Below are 20442 nucleotides of genomic sequence, written 5' to 3'. Positions count from 1 at the left end.
CACACGTCTCCCAAATTTCGGTTATGTGACATCACTGGGGTTATGTGACATCACTGGGATTATTTTAATTGCATTACTGCTATAATTATGATGTTTATAAATGTGAGCTTCTTAGCGCTCAGCCCCACCTGTCCCATGTTGTTTTTAAGTATAATAGAATAAAACTGGTTCCTACCTGAGCTCATTGTGGGCTTAGTCGTCATGCACACGACCATAGTTTTGTGGTCGTATACTATCCGCAATTGCAGAACTGCAATAGCGGATAGTATAAAACACATGCTTTCCTATGGGCAATGCACACGACCATGGTTTCCACGGTCTGTGCATTGCCCGAAGTCCGGACCGCAAAAAAAAAAAAAAAAAGGATATGTCATTATACGGTCCGCGTTTACGGTCCGGGCTCATTGAAATTAATATCTTGTGTGCGCACGGTCCGCGATTGCGGACGGCCCGCTGATGACACTGCGCAGCCCGTCCATGCCGTAATCACAGACCGTACACACCGCTACGGATGTATGCAGGAGGCCTAAGTCCCAAGAGAGAGGTAGTCTCCTATTATATAGACAATGTTCAGTGTAGGGACCCCCTGTATGTGGTCGCCTTGTCGTGTCAGATGGGCTCGCGCAATTTGATCAAACTGAGCGCTAAGAACCTGATATTTATAAACATAATAATTATAGCAGGAATGCAACGGTAATAATAAAATACATAATAAATATAAAGTGTATATATATCTTAGCGCCTGCATTGTGCATCTGCCTTTTTTTGTTGCTCGCTATATCACTGGAAACATGTAACATTGCTTTAACTAAAAAACCTACCTGAATAAGTTGCTGTTTAAGTTTTTGCATTTCGGAAATATTCAACTCGCTAAAAAGATCAGAAACCGGATGCAGCGACTCCGCCTTCCGAACTGCAGGAGTCCGATAGTCGCCATTGAGTTTGACAATAGGGGGATGGATGTGACCATTCATTTTGTCCTCATTGTTGGACTCCCCGTCCTCAGAAAATTTCAGCCCATCCACCGCAATATTAATGTGATTATTATACATGCTGTCATTAATATTAATATATTGGGACAGTTCTTTGCGGAGATTAATTTTCTGTTCCCTCTCATTTTTCAAGGTGTCCAGGGCTTCTTCCAGCTGGTGTTCGGCGATCTCCTTCAATCGAATGGCGTCTTCAAGTTGACTGTTCAGTAGCACCGTCTCCTCCTCAAATCGCTTTATCTCATGTTTCAGACCTTCATATTCAACCTGAATTAGTTAAAAACAGAAAAGCTAGAGTCATATAACAGATATTACATCATGGCGGCTGTCATGATAAATAATAGTTCATTTAACCCCTTAAAGGGTAACTAAACGTTCAACAAACTTCTGATGTTATAGTGACGTCAAAAGTTTTGATTAGTGGGGGTCCGAGCACTGAGACCCACCAATCGCAAAAACGAAGCGGCAGATGCGCTCGTATGAGCGCTCAGCCGCTTAGTTTCTGTTCGTCTTTTTCCAGAAATCGATGTGGCGGTGTACGGACTCAATAGAAAGTCTATGAGCCCGTACAAGCCAAACAGAAACCCATTATAATCATAGTCATTTGTTTTCTTTTTGCAGTTAAACTTTAATCAGTGGTGCATTTGACCGAGGGATTATGGGCCCCATTTGACTATGCGCCCTCAGCCATACTACCCGAATAGTCAGTTTCCCCTGGACAAAGCATTTATTGTAGCCATTATTGAAAACTGTTTCGGCAGGAGACTGAGTGAGATTGATTAGGACATTGAACCGACAATTCATGGTGCCGAAACCCGGGATGGAAGACAACAAGTAACAGACTGAACGCAGTGGACAGACTCATGAGGAGTCGCTGATATAAAAACCACGATGAGTAACATTATGGCCGTGTTCACACAGGGTGGATACGCTGCGTAAAAGCACGCAGCGTATTCGCCCTGTGTGCCGCAGGGAATTCCGGGCGAAAAAGCGCACCAAACTGTGGTGCAGTTTCTCGCCCGGAATGTCCTCTGCGGAAAACTGCTGCATTAACCAGCCTGCTAGCAGGCCGGCCTCCTGTGATTGGCCTCCTGTGATAGGCTGCAGCAGCAGTCACTTAGGATGAAGCATCATCCCAGGAGGCCAGCCCTCTGACTTCATCATGGCCGCCCTCCCGGGATGATGTTTCATCCCATGTGACCGCCGCTACAGCCTGTGATTGGCTGCAGCAGTCACATGGGATGAAACGTCATCCCAGGAGGCCACGCTGGGGGGAGGAACACAGACTTCTGGGTAAGTATGATGTTTTTTTGTTTTCTAAGTTGCGTTTTTTGCAACGGAATTGCTGTGAAACACCTAAAAAAATAACGCAACAACTACTATTTGTGGCAGGTTTTACAATGGGGAAAACCTGCAACCAATAAGCAGCGCTTAAGCAAATACAATTCAAATGCTGCGGAATAAAATTGCGCACCGCAAGTCAATTTCTGAACGGTTTATCCACTCGGTATTTCCGCAGCTTGTGGATGAGATTTGTTTTATCTCATCCACTTTGCTGCTACTGTATTTGCTGCAGATTTTCAGAAACAAATTCCGTTGCGGAAAATCCGCAGTATTTACGCAACGTGTGCACTGACCCTAAGGCTGGATTCACACAAGCGTGAGTGTTTTGCACACGCAAAAAACGCGGCATTTTGCGAGCGCAAAAGGCACTTGACAGCTCCGTGTATCAGCTGCGTATGATGCGCGGCTGTGTGCTTTTTGCGCAGCCGCCATCATTATGACACTCTGTTTGGATGTTTGTAAACAGAAAAGCACGTGGTGCTTTTCTGTTTTCATTCATCCTCTTCACAGCTGTTGCGCGAATCACGCTTGTCCCACGGAAGTGCTTCCGTGTGGCATGCGTGATTTTCACGCACCCATTGACTTCAATGGGTACGTGATGCGCGAAAAACGCCCAAAGAACGGACTCACGCAGCGTAAAAATCACTCACCTGTCTGCACGGCCCCATAGACTAATATAGGTCCGTGCGACGGACGTATATCCCGTTCGTCTGAATAAGCCATAATAGTTACTTAGAAATTGTCTCAGCCACTCTATTCCTGATTCTGTCTCAGGTCAGTCCGGGTCTCTTACATTTCCATCACAAACAAATGTCTCTATTCTCAGTCTGTATAAATGTTTAATTGACTAATGAAAAATAAACAATGTTTTATGTGACGTTTGTATGTGATCTTCATCATATGGTTGATGGTTAAGAAATCAAGGGAGCAACGTAAAGGATGCCCCACTGCACACCTAGTATAAGTGTATGCTATATACCTTTCGAGTGCCACAGGCCTGGGGAAAATATATAATTGAGTCCTAATTGTAATGCCTCATGCACACGACCGTTGTGCCACTTGGGCCATTTTTGATGAATTCCGAGTAGCACCCAATAGTCTTCACGGACCCATTCACTTTAGCGGGTGAATCGGATCCGTGAAAAATGGTCCGAGTCTCCGATCCGAGTAAAGATAGAACATGTCCTATCTTTCCTCCGATCACTGGCGGGACTCGGACGGCACACTCTGTCGTGTGCATGAGGCGTAAGGATATAGTTGAATCTGATCTAGTCAGATCTCAAAAGAGGGAGATGGTCTTGCGAGGTCAAATAGATTGGAGCTGGGAATCTTCCCATAAGTAACTCCAGACATGAGGTCTGGAGAAAGTAAGGCTTTATTCACACGACAGGGTCCGAGTGTCGGCCGATATAAACAGCTGTTTTGGTACGTTTTTCTCAGCTGTTTTGCATCCGTTCCATTTCCGTTCCGGGCCATGTTTCCGATTTTGACCTATTTTGCATCAGTTTTTTTTCCCTGTCCGTTTTAAAAATGGATGAATTTCATTACAGCACCAGGGATTCTGCTTCAGAAGTCCCTATATGGACAGTAAAGTCAGGGACTTCTCCTGGAGCGTAAACACCGACCACAACGCCGGCAATTCCGCTTCAGGAGTAGGGGACCGCTCCAGGAGAAGTCCCTGACGTGACTGCCCTTATATGGACAGTGAAATTAGAGACTTCTCCTGGATGGAATCCCCGGCTACAGCTTCAGCAATGCTGTGGCCAAGGATTAGGGATTCCGCTCCTGAAAATAATCTTTACCCTCCTCCTCCTCACATGCACTTCGCACTGTGAGGAGGGGAAGAGCGCGAGCAGCAGAAAGCTCAGCCGTCACTCAGATAACATCCGAGTGACAGCCGTGTTTTACACGGCCCCATAGACCTTTATAGGAGCTGTGTGGCTGGGAAAACGGCTGGAAATAGGGCATGCTCCATTTTTTGACGGCCCGGGTTACCAGACCGTCAAAAAATCGGCCATGTGAATAGCCCCATTTGGGGTCTATTGTTCCTACTGCAGCCGTGTGATGGCCATTCAAGCAACGTCCATCGCACGGCTGGGAATCCCTGTAGTGTGAATAGGGCCTAAGCATGACAATGGGTGTGCGGAATCACGAGTATCAACAGTTGATATAGCTAGAAGACTGAAAGGAGAAGATGCAGTTAAAAATTGAAGGTAGAAAGTAATGGTACGTTAGATAAAGGATAATGGAAGTGTTTTATCGTAGACCACAAAGGGTGTTGAAAAGATAATAACTTGTTGCCTAAAGCGGAAATATGGCTAAAAATATCCGAAAGGGTGTCAATGACTGAGCATAAGGGTATGTGCACACGAGAACTGGCTTTTACATCTGAAAAGACAGACTGTTTTCAGGAGAAAACAGCTGCGTCGTTTCAGACGTAAAAAGCTCCTCCCCGCATTTTGCCCGTAAACTTGAGCTGTTCTTCATTGACTTCAATGAATAACGGCTCAAATTACGTTTCAAAGAAGTGTCCTGCACTTCTTTGACCAGGCAGTCATTTTACGCATCGTCGTTTGACAGCTGTCAAACGACGACGCGTAAATTACTGGTCGTCGGCACAGTACGTCGGCAAACCCATTCAAATGAATGGGCAGATGTTTGCCGACGTATTGGAGCCCTATTTTCAGGCGTAAATTGAGGCATAATACGCCTCGTTTACGCCTGAAAATAGGTCGTGTGAACCCAGCCTAAGAGTTTATAGACGTCTGCAGGAGTCTGTTATAACTTATTTCAACCTTTACACAAATATATGACCTAATATATGACCTAAAAAGGTCTGATGAAGGTGCCAGTTCCGCGCTGAAACGCGTTACCTTAATAAATAATTATTAATACCTAACCAATTTCTTTTCTACTGACTGGATGAAGTAGCGCTTTTTGACTTCCGTTTTATATATAATTTATTTTTTTCTCACACGAGTTTAATGACTTAGCATCGCAAAAGGGGAAGAACTAGACCTGGCCCCCAAAAAGGCACGCCTAGCTTCCGTCCAACACTGGCGAAATGCCCAAAGAGAGCTTGGACATGGAAGAGAATATGGTGGATGCCCGTATCATGGCCCATAGAGAAGAGATATTAGTCAAATTGATTGCTGGAACTGTGGACAATAGGGCCACTATTCTGTCAAGTGCCCCACCAAGCCTGAGCGATCCGTCCCACAAATTGATCTGCTAACATGAGGCTCTGGTAACCCCAGTGTCTCAGTTTGCCCCGACATACCTAATGTGGGACCATCCCTAGTGTTAACAGCAGATCTACCCACCGGACAAGACGCCAAGTTTCTAGTGGACACTGGGGCGAGCCGCACTGTATTGCTAGATACACTTGTTACATCAGATTTCTTATCTCCTGATTTTCTGGTATGTGAAGGGGTAGAGGGACAGCCCTTTTCATTACAATTAACCAAGCCTATGAAAATAAATATTCATAATGCAGGGCCAGTGATTACCAGAGCTCTGGTGTCACACAATACGCCCTATAACCTTTTGGGTACGGACATACTCACAGCTATTGGAGCTGCACTAGGTTTTACATCGGTACTCCAGTGTTGACCATACCAATACCTGATAAAGTCTTGTCTTATGCAATTACTAGCCATTCAACCCTTTCCAGACATTGGCACCACCCCTCCGCAGCGTACCCGCAATCTACTGAACCAAACCCCCGACAGCCTGTGGGCAATCGGTCCATTGGATGTGGGTCGCCTCAATGTACCTCCTCCTGTTATTATCTTGAAACCAGTTGCAGACAAACATCCAGTATGTGTCTGACCGTACCCTCTCCATATGCAACAAGACGAAGTCATTCAGTCCAACATCACTAAACTGGTAGACAAGAGACTAATTACTCCCATTGTGTCACCTTATAACACTCCATTGTATCCCGTCAAGAAGAAAACTGCCCATGCAGGCAGACCCCCTGTATATCGAATGGTCCAGGATCTAAGGGCTGTCAATGCTCAAACTGTCATGAACAGCCCTCAAGTCCCCAACCCACACTCTCTCCTCAATCAGGTACCATTAGATGCTACCTCATTCACTGTCATAGACTTGGCAAATGCGTTTTTCTCTATTCCTCTGTCCCCGGTTTGTTACCAATGTGTCACCCATAAAGGCAGACAATACGCTTGAATGGTTCTCCCCAGACATATTTACCTGCACAACGAAAGAACTGTTGGACAAATGGTCCCCTGCACTTGCCACAACCTGTTTACTGCAGTATGTTGATGACTTGCTTTTATTTTGTGCCTCTGCTAACATATTTGTCCCACATTGGTGTTAGTCACTGCCCCGGCCCTAGGCATACGTTCCTACCTTAAGCCCTTCTATCTCTATTGTCACGAGCAAAGTGGTCACGCTCCAGGCATGCTCACACAAGACCATGGTGGTCGCATGCTCCCCATTGGCTATTATTCCGCTAGCCTTGATCGAATTGCTCAAGGCGACTCCTCTTGCCTCATGACCATCGCAGCAGCCGCCGTCCTCCTTGGCAGAACCACGGACATTGACTTGCAACATGAATTAGTGCTTCATGTCCCACACGCGGTTTCTGAACTTATGCATAACAATAAAACCAAGCATTATACTACTTCCCATATCACCAAGCTTGAACTTACCTTACCCAGTCCCTCTAACACTCTCAGAAGATGTACTACGCTCAACCCTGCTACCCTGATGCCTATGGTTGTAGCGAAAGAAGGGGAAGAGAGGGATCAAGTCAGACCCTTAATACACAGACTCGCGTCTAACGACGACTTATTTGACATGGAACATGAGCATGATTGGCACAGCCTAATGCAACTGGAGGCCCAAGGGTTACTGGGTGTCACTGACGTACCTTTAACGAACTATGATGTTCAGTATTTTGTAGACGGATCTAGATACTGGAATGAGCAGACAGGACATTTCACCACCGGGTATGCATTAGTCCAGGAAGGTAAGACCGTGCTGCAAAAGTCACTGCCCTCCAGAAGCTCTGCCCAAGAGGCAGAACTCATGGCACTCACAGAAGCATGTAAGTTGGGCACAGGTAAAAGGGTGAATGTCTATACAGACTCAAGGTTTGCCTTTGGAGTTGCACATGATTATGGCACGATATGGCGAGCAAGAGGCTTTCTGACTTCAGCAGGCAAAGCAATAAAAAATGCCAGGGGAGTACAACAGCTACTATAGGTCCTAGTGCTACCTATGGAGGTGGTCATAATCAAAGTACAAGCAATCAATAGACTAGAAACCCCTGAATTAAAAGGGAATGATCAGGCTGATGAAACAGCAAAAGCAGCTGCAGCCCTCACTATGTTGGCGGTCCAAGAAGTGGGCCCGGTCACAGAGGAATTGCTGTGTGCTCTCCAGACACAAGCACCGGCCCCTGAGCGGAAGTTGGAGGCAGGAGCTGTCAGAGGCGAAGGAGAGCCATGGCGTATAAAGGGTAAAACGTGCCTGCCCCGTAGTCTTTTTCCAATGATGTGCACCCTAGCGCATTCGCCAGTTCACAACTCAAAAGGAGCCATGAGTAAGACAGTGTTACAACGCTACTTTGCCCCTGGATTCCAGAACGCAGCTGCCCGACATGTAGAGGGTTGCCTGACATTCACCAGACACAACCCCTGTAAATTGACAAAAACACCCGGTAAGCACACGAAACGCCCTGATTACCCCTTCCAGCGACTGCAGGTGGACTACATACTGCTACCCAAGTTAGGCGTATATGAATATGTCCTCGTATGGACCTGATTTCAAACTGGCCTGAGGCTTGGCCAGTAACCAAAGCCACAGCTAAAAACACTGCTAAGAAAATACTCAGTGAAGTAGTATGCCGATATGGAGTCCCTGAAGTAATTGAGAGTGACAGAAGAATCCACTTCACCGGAGAAGTACTAGGGCATATACTCACTAGTCTTGGCATCACACAGGCATTCCACACACCATATCACCCTCAAAGTAGCGGTAAAGTAGAAAGACTAAATGGAACCCTGAAGTTGAAAATAGAAAAAGCAATAGATTCTTCAGGTTTACCATGGACTGAGTGTCTAGCCTTCGCATTGTACTCTGTAAGGACTACCCCTAGCGGACCTTTGAAACTCAGCCCATATGAGGTACTGTTTGGGTCAGTCCCAAAAATGGGCTTATACTTCCCACAACAACTGCAACAACAGTTTGATGGATTGACAACTTATATCATCCAACTACATAAACATTTAACTGAACTGCCTGCATTAACGAGTAGACTCTTCTATTCCAGAACCAGATTCCTTAGAAGGTACCCATCACATGCTGCCCGGAGATTAGGTCGTCCTGAAAAGACATGTGAGAAAAGCGTTGGAGCCTAGATACATGGAACCGTACCAAGTGCAACTGGTCACCGCAACTTCAGTCAAATTGGAAGGAAAAGACGTCTGGATACGAGCCAGCCACTGCAAAAAGAATACAAGCCAGGAAGTAAAAGATGTCGCCACTCCCTCCGTTATTTATGATGTTGCCTCTAGTAGGAACTTTGAATGACGTCACTAAGGAAGACTGGAACAAAAAGTTTGTCAAACATGATCAGACCCTCCACAGGGATCTAGTGGACAATGTAACGAACTGTTGGATATGTTCTCGTGCACCCATTCGAGCTAGGTCTATGCCATACCAAGCTATACCAATCTCACTTCAGGAACTTACTAGTAACTCCTGCTCAATATTTGTAGAATGGGGCATAGAAAGAGAGAATAACCAAGACTGGAATACCACGCTAGTATGTCTCCCAGTGGGGACGTGGATTGAACAGCCCTGGTGGCAGGTCAATATCTCAACTAGAAGTCCGGGTAATATGTACACTATCGGGGAAACAACCCAAGACAAGTTAGTGACCCGAACTTCCAATATAGGGAACATACCAGATCAGAAAATTCAGTTCAGTTCCAGCAAAATTAACACCACCAATTGTGACAAAACGTACGTAGATCCCCAGTGTGTGTAGATGAAGAGACGTAATCCTAATAGAACTATCCCTAATTTAATAATTAGGACCAACGCATCCTATAACTGCTCCAACATTTGGGAACACAGTTTCCGAGTACATAAAAGACAAAACTAGCTGCTACCCTGCCGGTTGTCAATTTGGTACCCAGTACAGGTGATGCATTAGGAACCAAGGGGCAGCACTAATGGATGCAGTAACAAATTATTTTCAGATATACATAATTATGAATTATCCGAAGATATATATATATATATATAATTTGTGGATACAGTGTGTACAAATGGTTGCCCCTAGAGGCCCAAGGGACCTGTACCTTAGCTCGATTAATGCCAGCCACCCATGTCATGTCACATGATCAAATAGATCCTGGGGCCCTACCAAAACATATATTGTATACACGGGCCGTTGGAAAGCAGATAACTACCCACGAGCAAATGGTAGACCCTATGTGGTATCTATACATCCTACAAATACAATTATTAGCTCATTATTCTTTTGGCCCATGATCATGCAGACCTGGGATACATTGGTAGAAGCCACAGACTACTTAGATGACCAAGTCTATGAGATATTGGACATATTGAACAAAACTAATATGGTACAAAACCAATTAGCAATAGTAGTCAATCAACACACAGCGGTTCTTGATTATTTAACGGCGACTCAGGGAGGCATGTGCCAGATTATAGGCCCCTCATGTTGCCACTATGTAGGTACTAAAGCCATTTTTCAATAAAATTAGGCCTAGAAATGGTTAAAGTGCTCCGACAAAATTGGGCTATAGAACATGATTCCGGCAAAGACTCCTGGTGGGATGATACATTCTCATGGTTAAATCTCGTAAACTTGTTCAAAGGCATCGGTGGCTGGGTCATGGGTATGATTCAAGGAGCATTTCAAATAATATTGCTTTGCATACCGATATACATATTTATACGTATTTCTATCTGGCTTTTGAACAAATGATGTAAGCTTCTAAAATTGTACATCACAAGCCAAAGAAGTCATTTGATTCTCATTTCCCTATGCGTAAACTCGTAAGTGATGAATGGGTGAAAAGTAACCAAAGTCCTCTCCGGGCTCATTAGGACCCAGGGAAGTAGCCAAACATTAGCAATGTATATGGGAGGGTTTGTGATGGAAAATAACTGGATGTTGTTCCCTTTTCTATTAACTGACTCAGCTGTTTCGACATTGTTGCGAGAACATATAACATCTATAGTTATGAAACCAGACAGAGGAAATATAGCCATACCACAATGGTCATATGGTGTGATATACGTGTAAGTACTGTATATATTTATTACGCTGTTCGTTTGCGTGAACTCCGTCCTCTCGTGGACATTCTTCATGTGCTCCTGAGAGACGTGTTCTGCATAAGGACAGCGTTGATCTATTATCCGATGTAAATTTAGTTAAGGAAGAGGGCGGGTATATGCTGCCGACGTACCTGGTGGGATGACTGCTCAAGGACTTCCTCATTAGTTTAATCAGATGAGTACACTTAATCTCTCTGGTATTCTTATCACAGTGGTGTGGTGCGCATGCGCATGATGGGCTGGTCAGGCCGAAAGTTGTCAGTATTTTGGCGGAAGCACAGATGAGGGCAGGGTCTCCCTTGTCTGTGTTTGCACCCATGTCGCGGAAGGTGTGCGCGGGTCAGCTTCTTCATGCGCCATTGGTCGCCACCATAATGCAGTAGTATTAAAACCCCCACTACACTTCATCACCTCCTGATGATGGGTGCGAAACGCGCGTCGAGGTGTTTCTCCTAGGACTCCATCAGCATCCACCATGCCAGCTACAGGTAATTGAACCTTTTAGTGTATTACTGTTTATATAACTTGGAACATCCATCACTGATCGTGTGTGTGTGTGTGTGTGTGTGTGTGTGTGTGTGTGTGTAGATCCTGGGTCTTGCATGGGGATTGGGACTGTGATCTAGTCATGTTTTCCCTTAACATATGTGAGCCAGAACATATGATGTAATAGACTACATTATAACGGCACGTGTGTTAAATAGTTAATAGTCTCAGAGGATTCTATATTTTAATTATGTTTTAACTTTTGTATATATTTGTTTTTCAGAGGGACTATCCATGTCTATGGACAACTAAAGTATATTTATGATTAAACATCACGTGTCTCTATGGACGTTTATTACTACTTTCTAAGTCTTCGTCCACATCTGCGTCGGGACTCCTCCATTCATGGGTTCCATCGGAGCTTTCCGTCAGGGGAACCCATGAACAGAACCCTGACTGAAACAAATGGAAACCATAGGTTTCTATTTGTCACGATTCTTTAAAGAGGCTCTGTCACCACATTATAAGTGGCCTATCTTGTACATGATGTGATCGGCGCTGTAATGTAGATTACAGCAGTGTTTTTTTATTTAGAAAAACAATCATTTTTGACGGAGTTATGACCTATATTAGCTTTATGCTAATGAGTTTCTTAATGAATAACTGGGCGTGTTTTTTACTTTTTGGCCAAGTCCTGTCTGATCAGTGAGGGTTACACTTCTATCGGGAGATTAGGGGTCTGTTGCACTCCAGAGAGGAGATGAGGGTTACGGAAAAAGCTGCGCGTTCCACAATTCCCATAAATGGAAAGAGCCGCACCGCCACCCCTCCACATCGTCTCCTCCTCTCTGGAGTGCTGAATCTTTCAGACATTTATAGTAAATCAATAGACCATACATAGCTAAGACGGGAATACCACTTTAAAGGAGCAATCGGTAAAACTGAGGGTCATGGTGTGCACAAGGCATAAAACAGTAACAGTTTTATCTGGATTGATAATTTAAGTTTCTCCTTTAAGCTCTCAAGATTGCAGCGGTCAGGTGATTTACCCACGTGACCACCTCCGCGGCTGCCAGCTCTTCTGCGCTGCCACTGGAGATCTTAATAAATTAGGCGCATCTTCGTTTTTAGTGTTTTTTTTAGATTAAGACTGGCGCATGAGAGGCCAGTCTTAATAAATCCTGCATAAGGCCTCATGCATATGGCCGTAACCCGTAATCACGGTCCGCGATTTACGGGTACGGCCGGCCCTTGTGGCCACGGTCTGCCAACCGCATTTTCAGCCCATGCTCCCATATTAAGTATGGGAGCACAGTTCGTAAAAAAGCAAAAGCTAGGACATGTCTTATGTTTTTCGGAGGCTTTCTATGGCCCGGACACCTTCCCGCAAATATACGGGAATGTGTCCGTAGTCAATAGAAATGAATGGGTCCGTAATTGCAGTCCGTGTGCATGGGTCCTAAGAGTTTAATAATACAATTCTTAATACAATATAATGTAGTCGCCAATATGAGGGGCTCCTTACATAGGGATTAACACAGCTAGTATTGACTCCATTGCTGTATAAATGCTAATACAGACAGCTCCCCCTAGTGGTAGTAGCAGGCAGCCAGAATGTTATCATTTTTCTCTATGGCTAAAGGAAGCAGGGGATTTAGAGCTCTGTATTAGGGTAATTGTATATACTCTTCAGCCCTCTACTGTTTTAGGCTACCATATATAATACCATTAACCCCTACACCAACCTAAACCACCAGAAATATTAACTAACTTACCCTAAATGTCCAGGAATATTACCGTTAACGCCTTTTACCACTCTTAACCCCTAAACCATTCTGTCTGGTCCACAAAGGATATTATTATGTATACTATCACCACCCAATGTAAAATGTGGGATGTAGTACATGTAAAAAGTTAATAAAGGGAGAATGATGATGGGGGAAGGTACATTACGTCTCCGCCATAGGTAGCAACACATTTGGAAACCTACCCTTAAACATCGGACTCGTGATCATACCCTTTAGGTTGCGTAACTTTCACAGATCAATGATAAATATGGGTGAAATAATTGACATACGCCAAACCAGCGGTGTAATCTACTTAAAGAGACATTTGTTCTTTGCAAACCACAAGGTCGAATGCAGAGACGATGACATCACCCGGTAATTACTCCTTGGTTTATCTCTTGGGAAAATCCTCACTAATGTTCAACAACTATTCTCTGTTTTGCTAACTAGCGAGAGATTCTTCTGGTCTCCTGTCTTCAGACTTTTTGTTATTTTTTTTTTACTATCAGTAGGTCCATTCATTAACAGGAGATAATTGGATAGTCGGTGAAATCTCTTGGGAACGGGGTGTTCTCCCGAGATACAGATACTCGGTTTTGAGTGAAATTTGATCTATCTACTAATTAAACTCTTGTGTGTTATGAAGGGCATCCAGCTGCCAAATATGTGCACATGTGCCAAGCTAACTGTCTCGAAATGTTGACCTTGGTATCTTCATGGTTCTCAGGAACAAAACGTTGTAGTTGATACAATTAAAATTATGACGACTTCAAGATTTTTTTTTATTATTGCCTTTTTCTCTTATTGACGTCACCTATTCTTCCTATAATGTCTGATGACATCACCACTACTTCTGCAATCATTAAGTCTCGATTGTTGACCTTGGTAACTTCATGGTTCTCAGGAACAAAACATTGTAATTGTTACAATTAAATTATGACATCATGACGACATCAAGGTGTTGTTTTTTTTATTCTTGCCTTTTTCTTCTGTTGACATCACTTATTCTTCATATAATGTCTTATTCCATATATATTGTCAGATGACATCACCAGTACTTCGGCAACCATGACATCACAGGGGATGTGATCTCTTGGAAATATCTTTTTTCCTTTGTCCCAAAAATGACTGGTTCTGAAATTCACTATTATTTACTTATTTCAATAGTGCTTTCACGTGACTCCTTTTAAAGGAGAATTCCCAAAAGTTCTACTTAAAAGTCCCTTTAAGGATGTAGACAGCTTTTTACAATCCCATTATGATAGAAGGGTCCCCCCTAAATAAGCAAAATACAAAGGGGAATTTGCTAATACAGTCTTAAACAGAATTACTTTGGAGTACAATGCGCCGAATTTATTAAGTACTGTGCTTAATAAATTTGACGCATCTTTTGCTGTCCGTCTGCCAGAAATTGAAATATATCGCTAAACCCCGCACACTTTTCTTACCACTTATGAAAAGTGTCGAGAGGTGTGAAAGGTCACAAATTATATCGCAAATGGGGTGTGTGCCAGTCATTGTTACTTTCCTACTCCATAAAAATGGCGCAAAGCTTTTCATAAATTACCCCCAGGGTGTCTGGGTACTGGGAACCACAGTGATCAGCTGTAATCTGCATGGGAACTCAGCAGCAGGTGTATTATTGCCCTGCAGCACTACCACAGGACAAATTAAGTATTACATAGCAAAGTACGATTGGTTTAAAAAAGACATACGTTCATCCAGTTAAACTAGGGGAGAGGGGAGGACGTGGATGAAAGGAATAAGAAATGGGGAGGGGTAAATCTTCGAAATTAGTTTACCCCTATTGATTCAGACAAAGGCAAGTAGCCCATAAGGCACGAGCCAAATTGCCCTAAAAGGCAGTGGCTTAACGATGGCGGTCAGAAGAGATGTGACTGTGACCTGGACTCGGGGGGGAAGTGGGCTTGCAGTTGACCTGCCGCAGATCCTCACAGGCTGTCACATCATAAAAATCATATTTTTATGTTTGATCTGGGCTCTGATTTAGGGATCCTGTGTCTGATCTGAGAGATCCATGCTCTGGGGTCCATGTTGAATCTCCATGCTGGGTTGGTTCATGCTGGAAAGGCCCCATTTACAAGTGTGGCATGGGGCCCAGCACTCTCTAGTTATGCCCCTGCTAAAAGAGAAAAATTCCCTCCCAACCCCAAGTTGCAACCATAAGCCTCTCCTAAGGAAACTATACTTCGTTCCTTAGGATAGGCTTATGGTCTACATAATTTGGGGAGGAACCCCGAGTCTAGCATGTACAGGAAGACATTCTGGATAGTGGCTGCTGACTTGTTATTGGTGTTGATATTACCGCTCCTTTTTTTACACAGTTTCCGTGTTCAGATTTTCATGGCCAATGTGGCAGACAGATAGTCAAAGTATTGCTTTACTCAGTATTAGTCTACTTGAAAGACGTTATGACTCTTCTCAAGACTAAATAAATGAATTTTTTTTTAATCTTTCCTCATAGTTAAGATTCTTCCTGCCCCTTATCGGTGTTGTTGCTTTTCTTTGTTCCTTTTCTAACTCTTTCGAATCTTTTCTATCCTTTTTATGAACCGGTGCCCAGAATTTAACAGTTTATTCATAGATGAGGCTGTACTAATGCTTTATAAATCAGTCCATGTCTCTTTTAAAACACAACAATATTGTGCTGGCCTTAGAAGCAGCTGATTGACATTGCATGCTGTTATCTACAAGTGCACCCAGATCCTTCTCTACGAGTGACTCCCAGTTTTACTCCCCCCTAGGACATATGGTGCATGCCGATTATCAGTGCCCAGATGCATAACTTTACATTTATGCATATTGACTCTTATTTGCCAAGTGGATGTCCAAGCACTCGCCATGTGAGTCCTAAACCGGATTATCAGAATTTGACTGTAATATCAATTTGTATACATGAAATTATTAGAAAGGCTGATAGCAGCATACCTGGTTTTGCTTTAATGTGGATACCAATTTCTGTAGAGTAATGTTCTCTTCTTCCAGCTCGGTGTAATCCTGGAGGAGTCTGGCTTCTCGGAACTTGTACTCACGGATCTCTTCCTTCATTCTCATCCTCTGCAGCTCCAGAATTTCATTTGTCTACGGAACGAAAAGGAAAAATATTATAGTGCAGTATATACCATAGCTGGGCATGATATATAGGAAAAAAAATAAAAAAAAATAAATATATATATATGGTTGTTCTAAGTTCTATTTCCAGTCTCTTAAAGCTATAGACATGACATAACTAATGGCATAATATCTGAATGGGGGGGGGGGGTGATATGCTGTTGCTAGACACTTTTGGCAACGCTTATCTCGGGAAAACCAATAGGATCGGACATTTTGGACTGTTACTGTTTTTACAGATTATTTCTGCCAAGTCTCATAGACATTAGATCGTCAGTAGATCAGCAGTTTTTGCCAACTACAGTCTAATCGTTATGTCCAGTACAAAGGCAATAATCTAGACTATTCTATTGAATTTCACAATCACTTCTTGCGTGAGAGACGTAAGTTCGCGCTCTATGGTGAGCTATTAAAGGGGTATTCTCAAAATTATAAATGATCACCTATCCACAGGATAGGTGATCATTTTCTGATCGCTGGGTGCCACACTGCTGGGACCCCCACTAATCATGAGAACGTGGATCCTAAAACCCCAGAACCTCCTCATTGTTCATCCGCAGTGAGGAGGACATTGAATCGAGCAGCGGTCGAGTATGCACGCTGCCGATCCATTTAAAGTTTATGGGAATTTTCGGCATTCTAGACCATGAATGGAGCGGCGGGCGCAAGCTCGACCAACATTCCATTCAAGCTCCTCCTCACTGCGGTTGGTGATCTGGGGTTTCGGGACCCCCCGTTCTTACAATAGGTGGGTGTTCCAGCATTGAGGCCCAAACCGATCAGAAAACTGTCACCTATCCACAGATAATTTATCATTTTGAGAATACCTCTTTAAAGACCAAAGTGTCCATATATGTTCTTGCACGGGGTCCCTCTGCTTTTTCTGTCCACCCCTTACATGTCTTTTATAATTATCACGTACATATAGGAAATACATGCATATACTAAAAAACAAAGTAACATGGTTAAGACAAAAAGCTAGTAGATTAATCGATGTAAGGGGGGCCCCTGAGAAATAAGTCAGGGAGTCTACGAGAAGTTGTAACCTTCAGTCAAGATCGGTGATTAATGTTCTGTCTGTAGAATGAAAACCTGGGAGGAACATTCCTCGACATCATTAAATCAGAAAAAAAAAAACATTTCTTGTAGATAAGGAGCCATCTGGAGGCATTCTGTAATATAACAGGTCTCCATTTTGTATCTAGCAGATTTCTGTTTCAATGTCTTTATTAAACCGTTGAGACATCAGAAAATATAAGATTCTGCAGCAAAAACGGTATGTTTTACATGCAGATTTTGCTGCGGATTGAGTTGTGTGTTCACCACGGATTACACCCTATTCATTGCAACGGGTAAAATCCTTGCGGAAAATCGGCAGGTTTTTCCACACAAGAAGGAGCATGCTGTAGATTTAAAAATCTGCATCAAACTCTGATTTACGTGCAGATTTTTTGCACCGCATGTGGATGCGCTTTCCACTTATATTGTATTGTAAATTGCTGAAAATCCAGTACGTGTGGACCCGGCCTCATAGTCACCCACTGCTCTCTGATTGGTGCTGCGGCGTGGTATAATATGGTGCTGGGGTCTGGGGAAGTCTAGGACCATACTGTAGGATGTGGTGAAGTATTAGAATGCCAGGGCCCCCCATAGCAATCGCTTGGGGGACACATGGTATCACAGCCCCACATAATTTTTATGATTTAAAGGTTGGTGGTTTCTGGTTTGGTTTCTTCCTCCCCACCCCTCTTTTATTATCACAGTTGGTACTTACCTGCATGGGTCAGGTCGAGGTCAGCTGTACAGGAATGTACGAGCAGGTTCTGGAATTTTCCACCTTGCGCTCGTGAAGCCCGCGCTTTTTACTGATTGGATAATGGGCAGCAACGGCGGGAAGATTTCCTGTTTAAATTCCGGTGTTCGGCAGTGTTCCGGGCCGTTTGAAGAAGATTCAAGACAAGCCCCGCCCAGCCCTCCCCTTTTTTAAAAGGGCTTCCCTGTCGCGATGTTTACTAGTGGGGTTTAGTCTCCCAGCTAATGCTGGGGGGACTTGGTTCAATAATTTGATGATGATTGATTAATGAATTTTCAATAATTTTATGGTTATGTTGGATTGAATTATTTATTCTTGGGTAACCCTTAATAAACATCACGGCCTATATTTCCAATTATAAAGTTGTGGTTGTCATTTATTTGTATGTTTATATGTTGGGGTTTGTGTTACCATGCTTCTGGGGTTGTTTGGGACAGTGCTGTGGTTTGTTGAAGTCTGGGACCGGTGCTAGGCTCATTTGGGACTAGTGCTGGGGTCTGATGAATTCTGGGACTGGTGCTAGGGTTATCTGGGACTGGTGCTAGGGTTATCTGGGACTGGTGCTAGGGTTATCTGGGACTGGTGCTAGGGTTATCTGGGACTTGTGCTAGGGTTATCTGGGAGTGGGACTGGTGCTAGGGTTATCTGGGACTGGTGCTAGGGTTATCTGGGACTGGTGCTGGGGTCTGGTATAGTTTGGAATCAGTGCTGGGGTCTGGTAAGGTTTGGGACTGGAGCTAGAGTATGGTTAAGTCGGGGACAGGTGCTGATGTCTGGTCCAGTACTGGGGTCTGATGAAGTTTGGGACTGGTGCTGGGATCTGGTGAAGTCTGGAACCGCTGCTGGGGTCTGGTGAAGTCTGGGACCGGTGCTGGGGTCTGGTGAAGTCTGGGACCGGTGCTGGGGTCGGGTGAAGTCTGGGAACGGTGCTGGCGTCTGGTAAAGTCTGGGACCGGTGCTGGGGTCTGGTAAAGTCTGGGACCGATGCTGGGGTCTGGTGGAGTCTGGGACCAGTGCTGGGGTCTGGTAAAGTCTGGGACCAGTGCTGGGGTCGGGTGAAGTCTGGGACCGGTGCTGGGGTCTGGTAAAGTCTGGGACCGGTGCTGGGGTCTGGTAAAGTCTGGGACCGATGCTGGGGTCTGGTGGAGTCTGGGACCAGTACTGGGGTCTGGTGAAGTCTGGGACCAGTACTGGGGTCTGGTGAAATTTGGGACCGGTGCTGGGGTCTGGTGAAATTTGGGACCGGTGCTGGGGTCTGGTGAAGTCTGGGATTAGTGCTGAAAAATTCTCTGCATGGCCGCCTTGTAAGCCACAAAAATTTCTCCCTAAAGAAAAAGTAAGCAACTATGGTTGAAGGACTCAGAAAAGCTGGGGGATAACACTATGAGAGCTGTAATGGCGGCCATATTGGTTGTCACTCAGATTTCATGTACTCTATATTTTGCCAGGCCCCATATAATCCTTTTATGACATAGTTAATAATCCTATACAGTAGGGATATGATAAAGGATCATGTCAGGAAGCTCTGCAGCGGTAAGGGAGATACGGGAACTGTTACTGTATAAGAACTTCTATCCCCAGGCTGAAAATTCTAACTTTTTTGTCCCTGATGTGAACTCGCTTGTAGACCCAGGTCACTATTGTCTCCACATTTTGGCATCTAAACTTCAAAACTGCAGATTATAATTGGTGTCAGAGGATTATCCGTGTGTCACACGTGGGAATCTATAACTTAAACTGCAATACCTACCAAAAGTCAAGTGGGGGAGCCAGAGTTCTATATTTTCTTATTTTCAAATGTAATTTTACTGTAGACTGTAGCTGACCAACGGAAAAATTGTTCAATTTCTCATTATTATTATCTGTTTGCTGTCAGTGAATGGGAATATTCTTGTTTATCTCCAGAGCCTGACCCCCCCCCCCCCCGCTCCTCCCAGAATTAAAGAGGTTGTCGTATGACGTCAACCCCTTTTTTTTATTTTTTAAAAAGCCGGATCGGCGATCAACTGATCGCGGCAAATGTTTCCGACTTCTCTCACCATCGTCAGGGAAAGCTGCGACCGGGCATACATTTAGAGTTCCAGTTTTACATGCCGGCCATGAAATGTTAAGAGGCAATGGGTCCGCCGGAGCAGGAGTCGCTCATACAGACCAGTTCTCCGTTTCGGCACATAGAGAGTACCAAGTGTGGGATCCCCCTCTATGATGTCCATATATTCTAACAGGGCATATGGACAGGGATTCTCCCATCAGGGCCTGTACTACTTGCAGGGAAGGCCGCTGCGGCCGGAGCGTACAGAGAAGGGACAGGCTATACTGTACTTGCGCTATACTATTTGCATTTCCTCGGCTCTCCTGCGCATTTTCTGCTTTCACGGCAGTGGAAAAGCCGAGTACAAGAGAGGACCTTATAACAAGAGTGGAATCCGTGCGCCGATAGATCCGGCGACACCGTGTGTTTTACTGCGCATGCGTTTCCTCTTAAAAGCATCACTAGAATGACGTGCAAAGACCCACATGAAGAAACAGCAGGGGGCGCCATTCGGAG

At 44.3% G+C, this 20442-nt stretch overlaps 1 protein-coding gene, 1 long non-coding RNA gene and 1 pseudogene across 8 annotated transcripts in view; 2 read left to right on the top strand and 1 right to left on the bottom strand.

Annotated features, from left to right (window-relative positions):
- Positions 1-3156, top strand: part of LOC142748727 (uncharacterized) — a 145287-nt gene extending 142131 nt beyond the window's left edge. Inside the window, exon 3 of the long non-coding RNA XR_012882295.1 lies at positions 1126-3156. This is a non-coding gene — a long non-coding RNA (uncharacterized LOC142748727). The remainder of the gene's footprint in view (positions 1-1125) is intronic.
- BICD1 (BICD cargo adaptor 1) overlaps positions 1-20442 on the bottom strand; it is a 108641-nt gene that overhangs the window by 39266 nt on the left and 48933 nt on the right. For all 7 annotated transcript variants that reach the window (XM_075855918.1, XM_075855917.1, XM_075855920.1 and 4 more), the window contains exons 3-4: positions 15899-16051; positions 822-1256 (exon numbers count right to left, since the gene is read on the bottom strand). In XM_075855918.1, the coding sequence (XP_075712033.1) occupies positions 822-1256; positions 15899-16051 (588 nt within the window). The remainder of the gene's footprint in view (positions 1-821; positions 1257-15898; positions 16052-20442) is intronic.
- Positions 8839-10323, top strand: LOC142748479 (syncytin-1-like; annotated as a pseudogene).

The sequence above is a fragment of the Rhinoderma darwinii genome, chromosome 3 (genome assembly GCF_050947455.1).
Source record: "Rhinoderma darwinii isolate aRhiDar2 chromosome 3, aRhiDar2.hap1, whole genome shotgun sequence".
NCBI lineage: Eukaryota > Metazoa > Chordata > Amphibia > Anura > Rhinodermatidae > Rhinoderma > Rhinoderma darwinii.
Note: the sequence above shows the minus strand (reverse complement) of the source record. Positions and strands in the feature narration are given on the sequence as shown.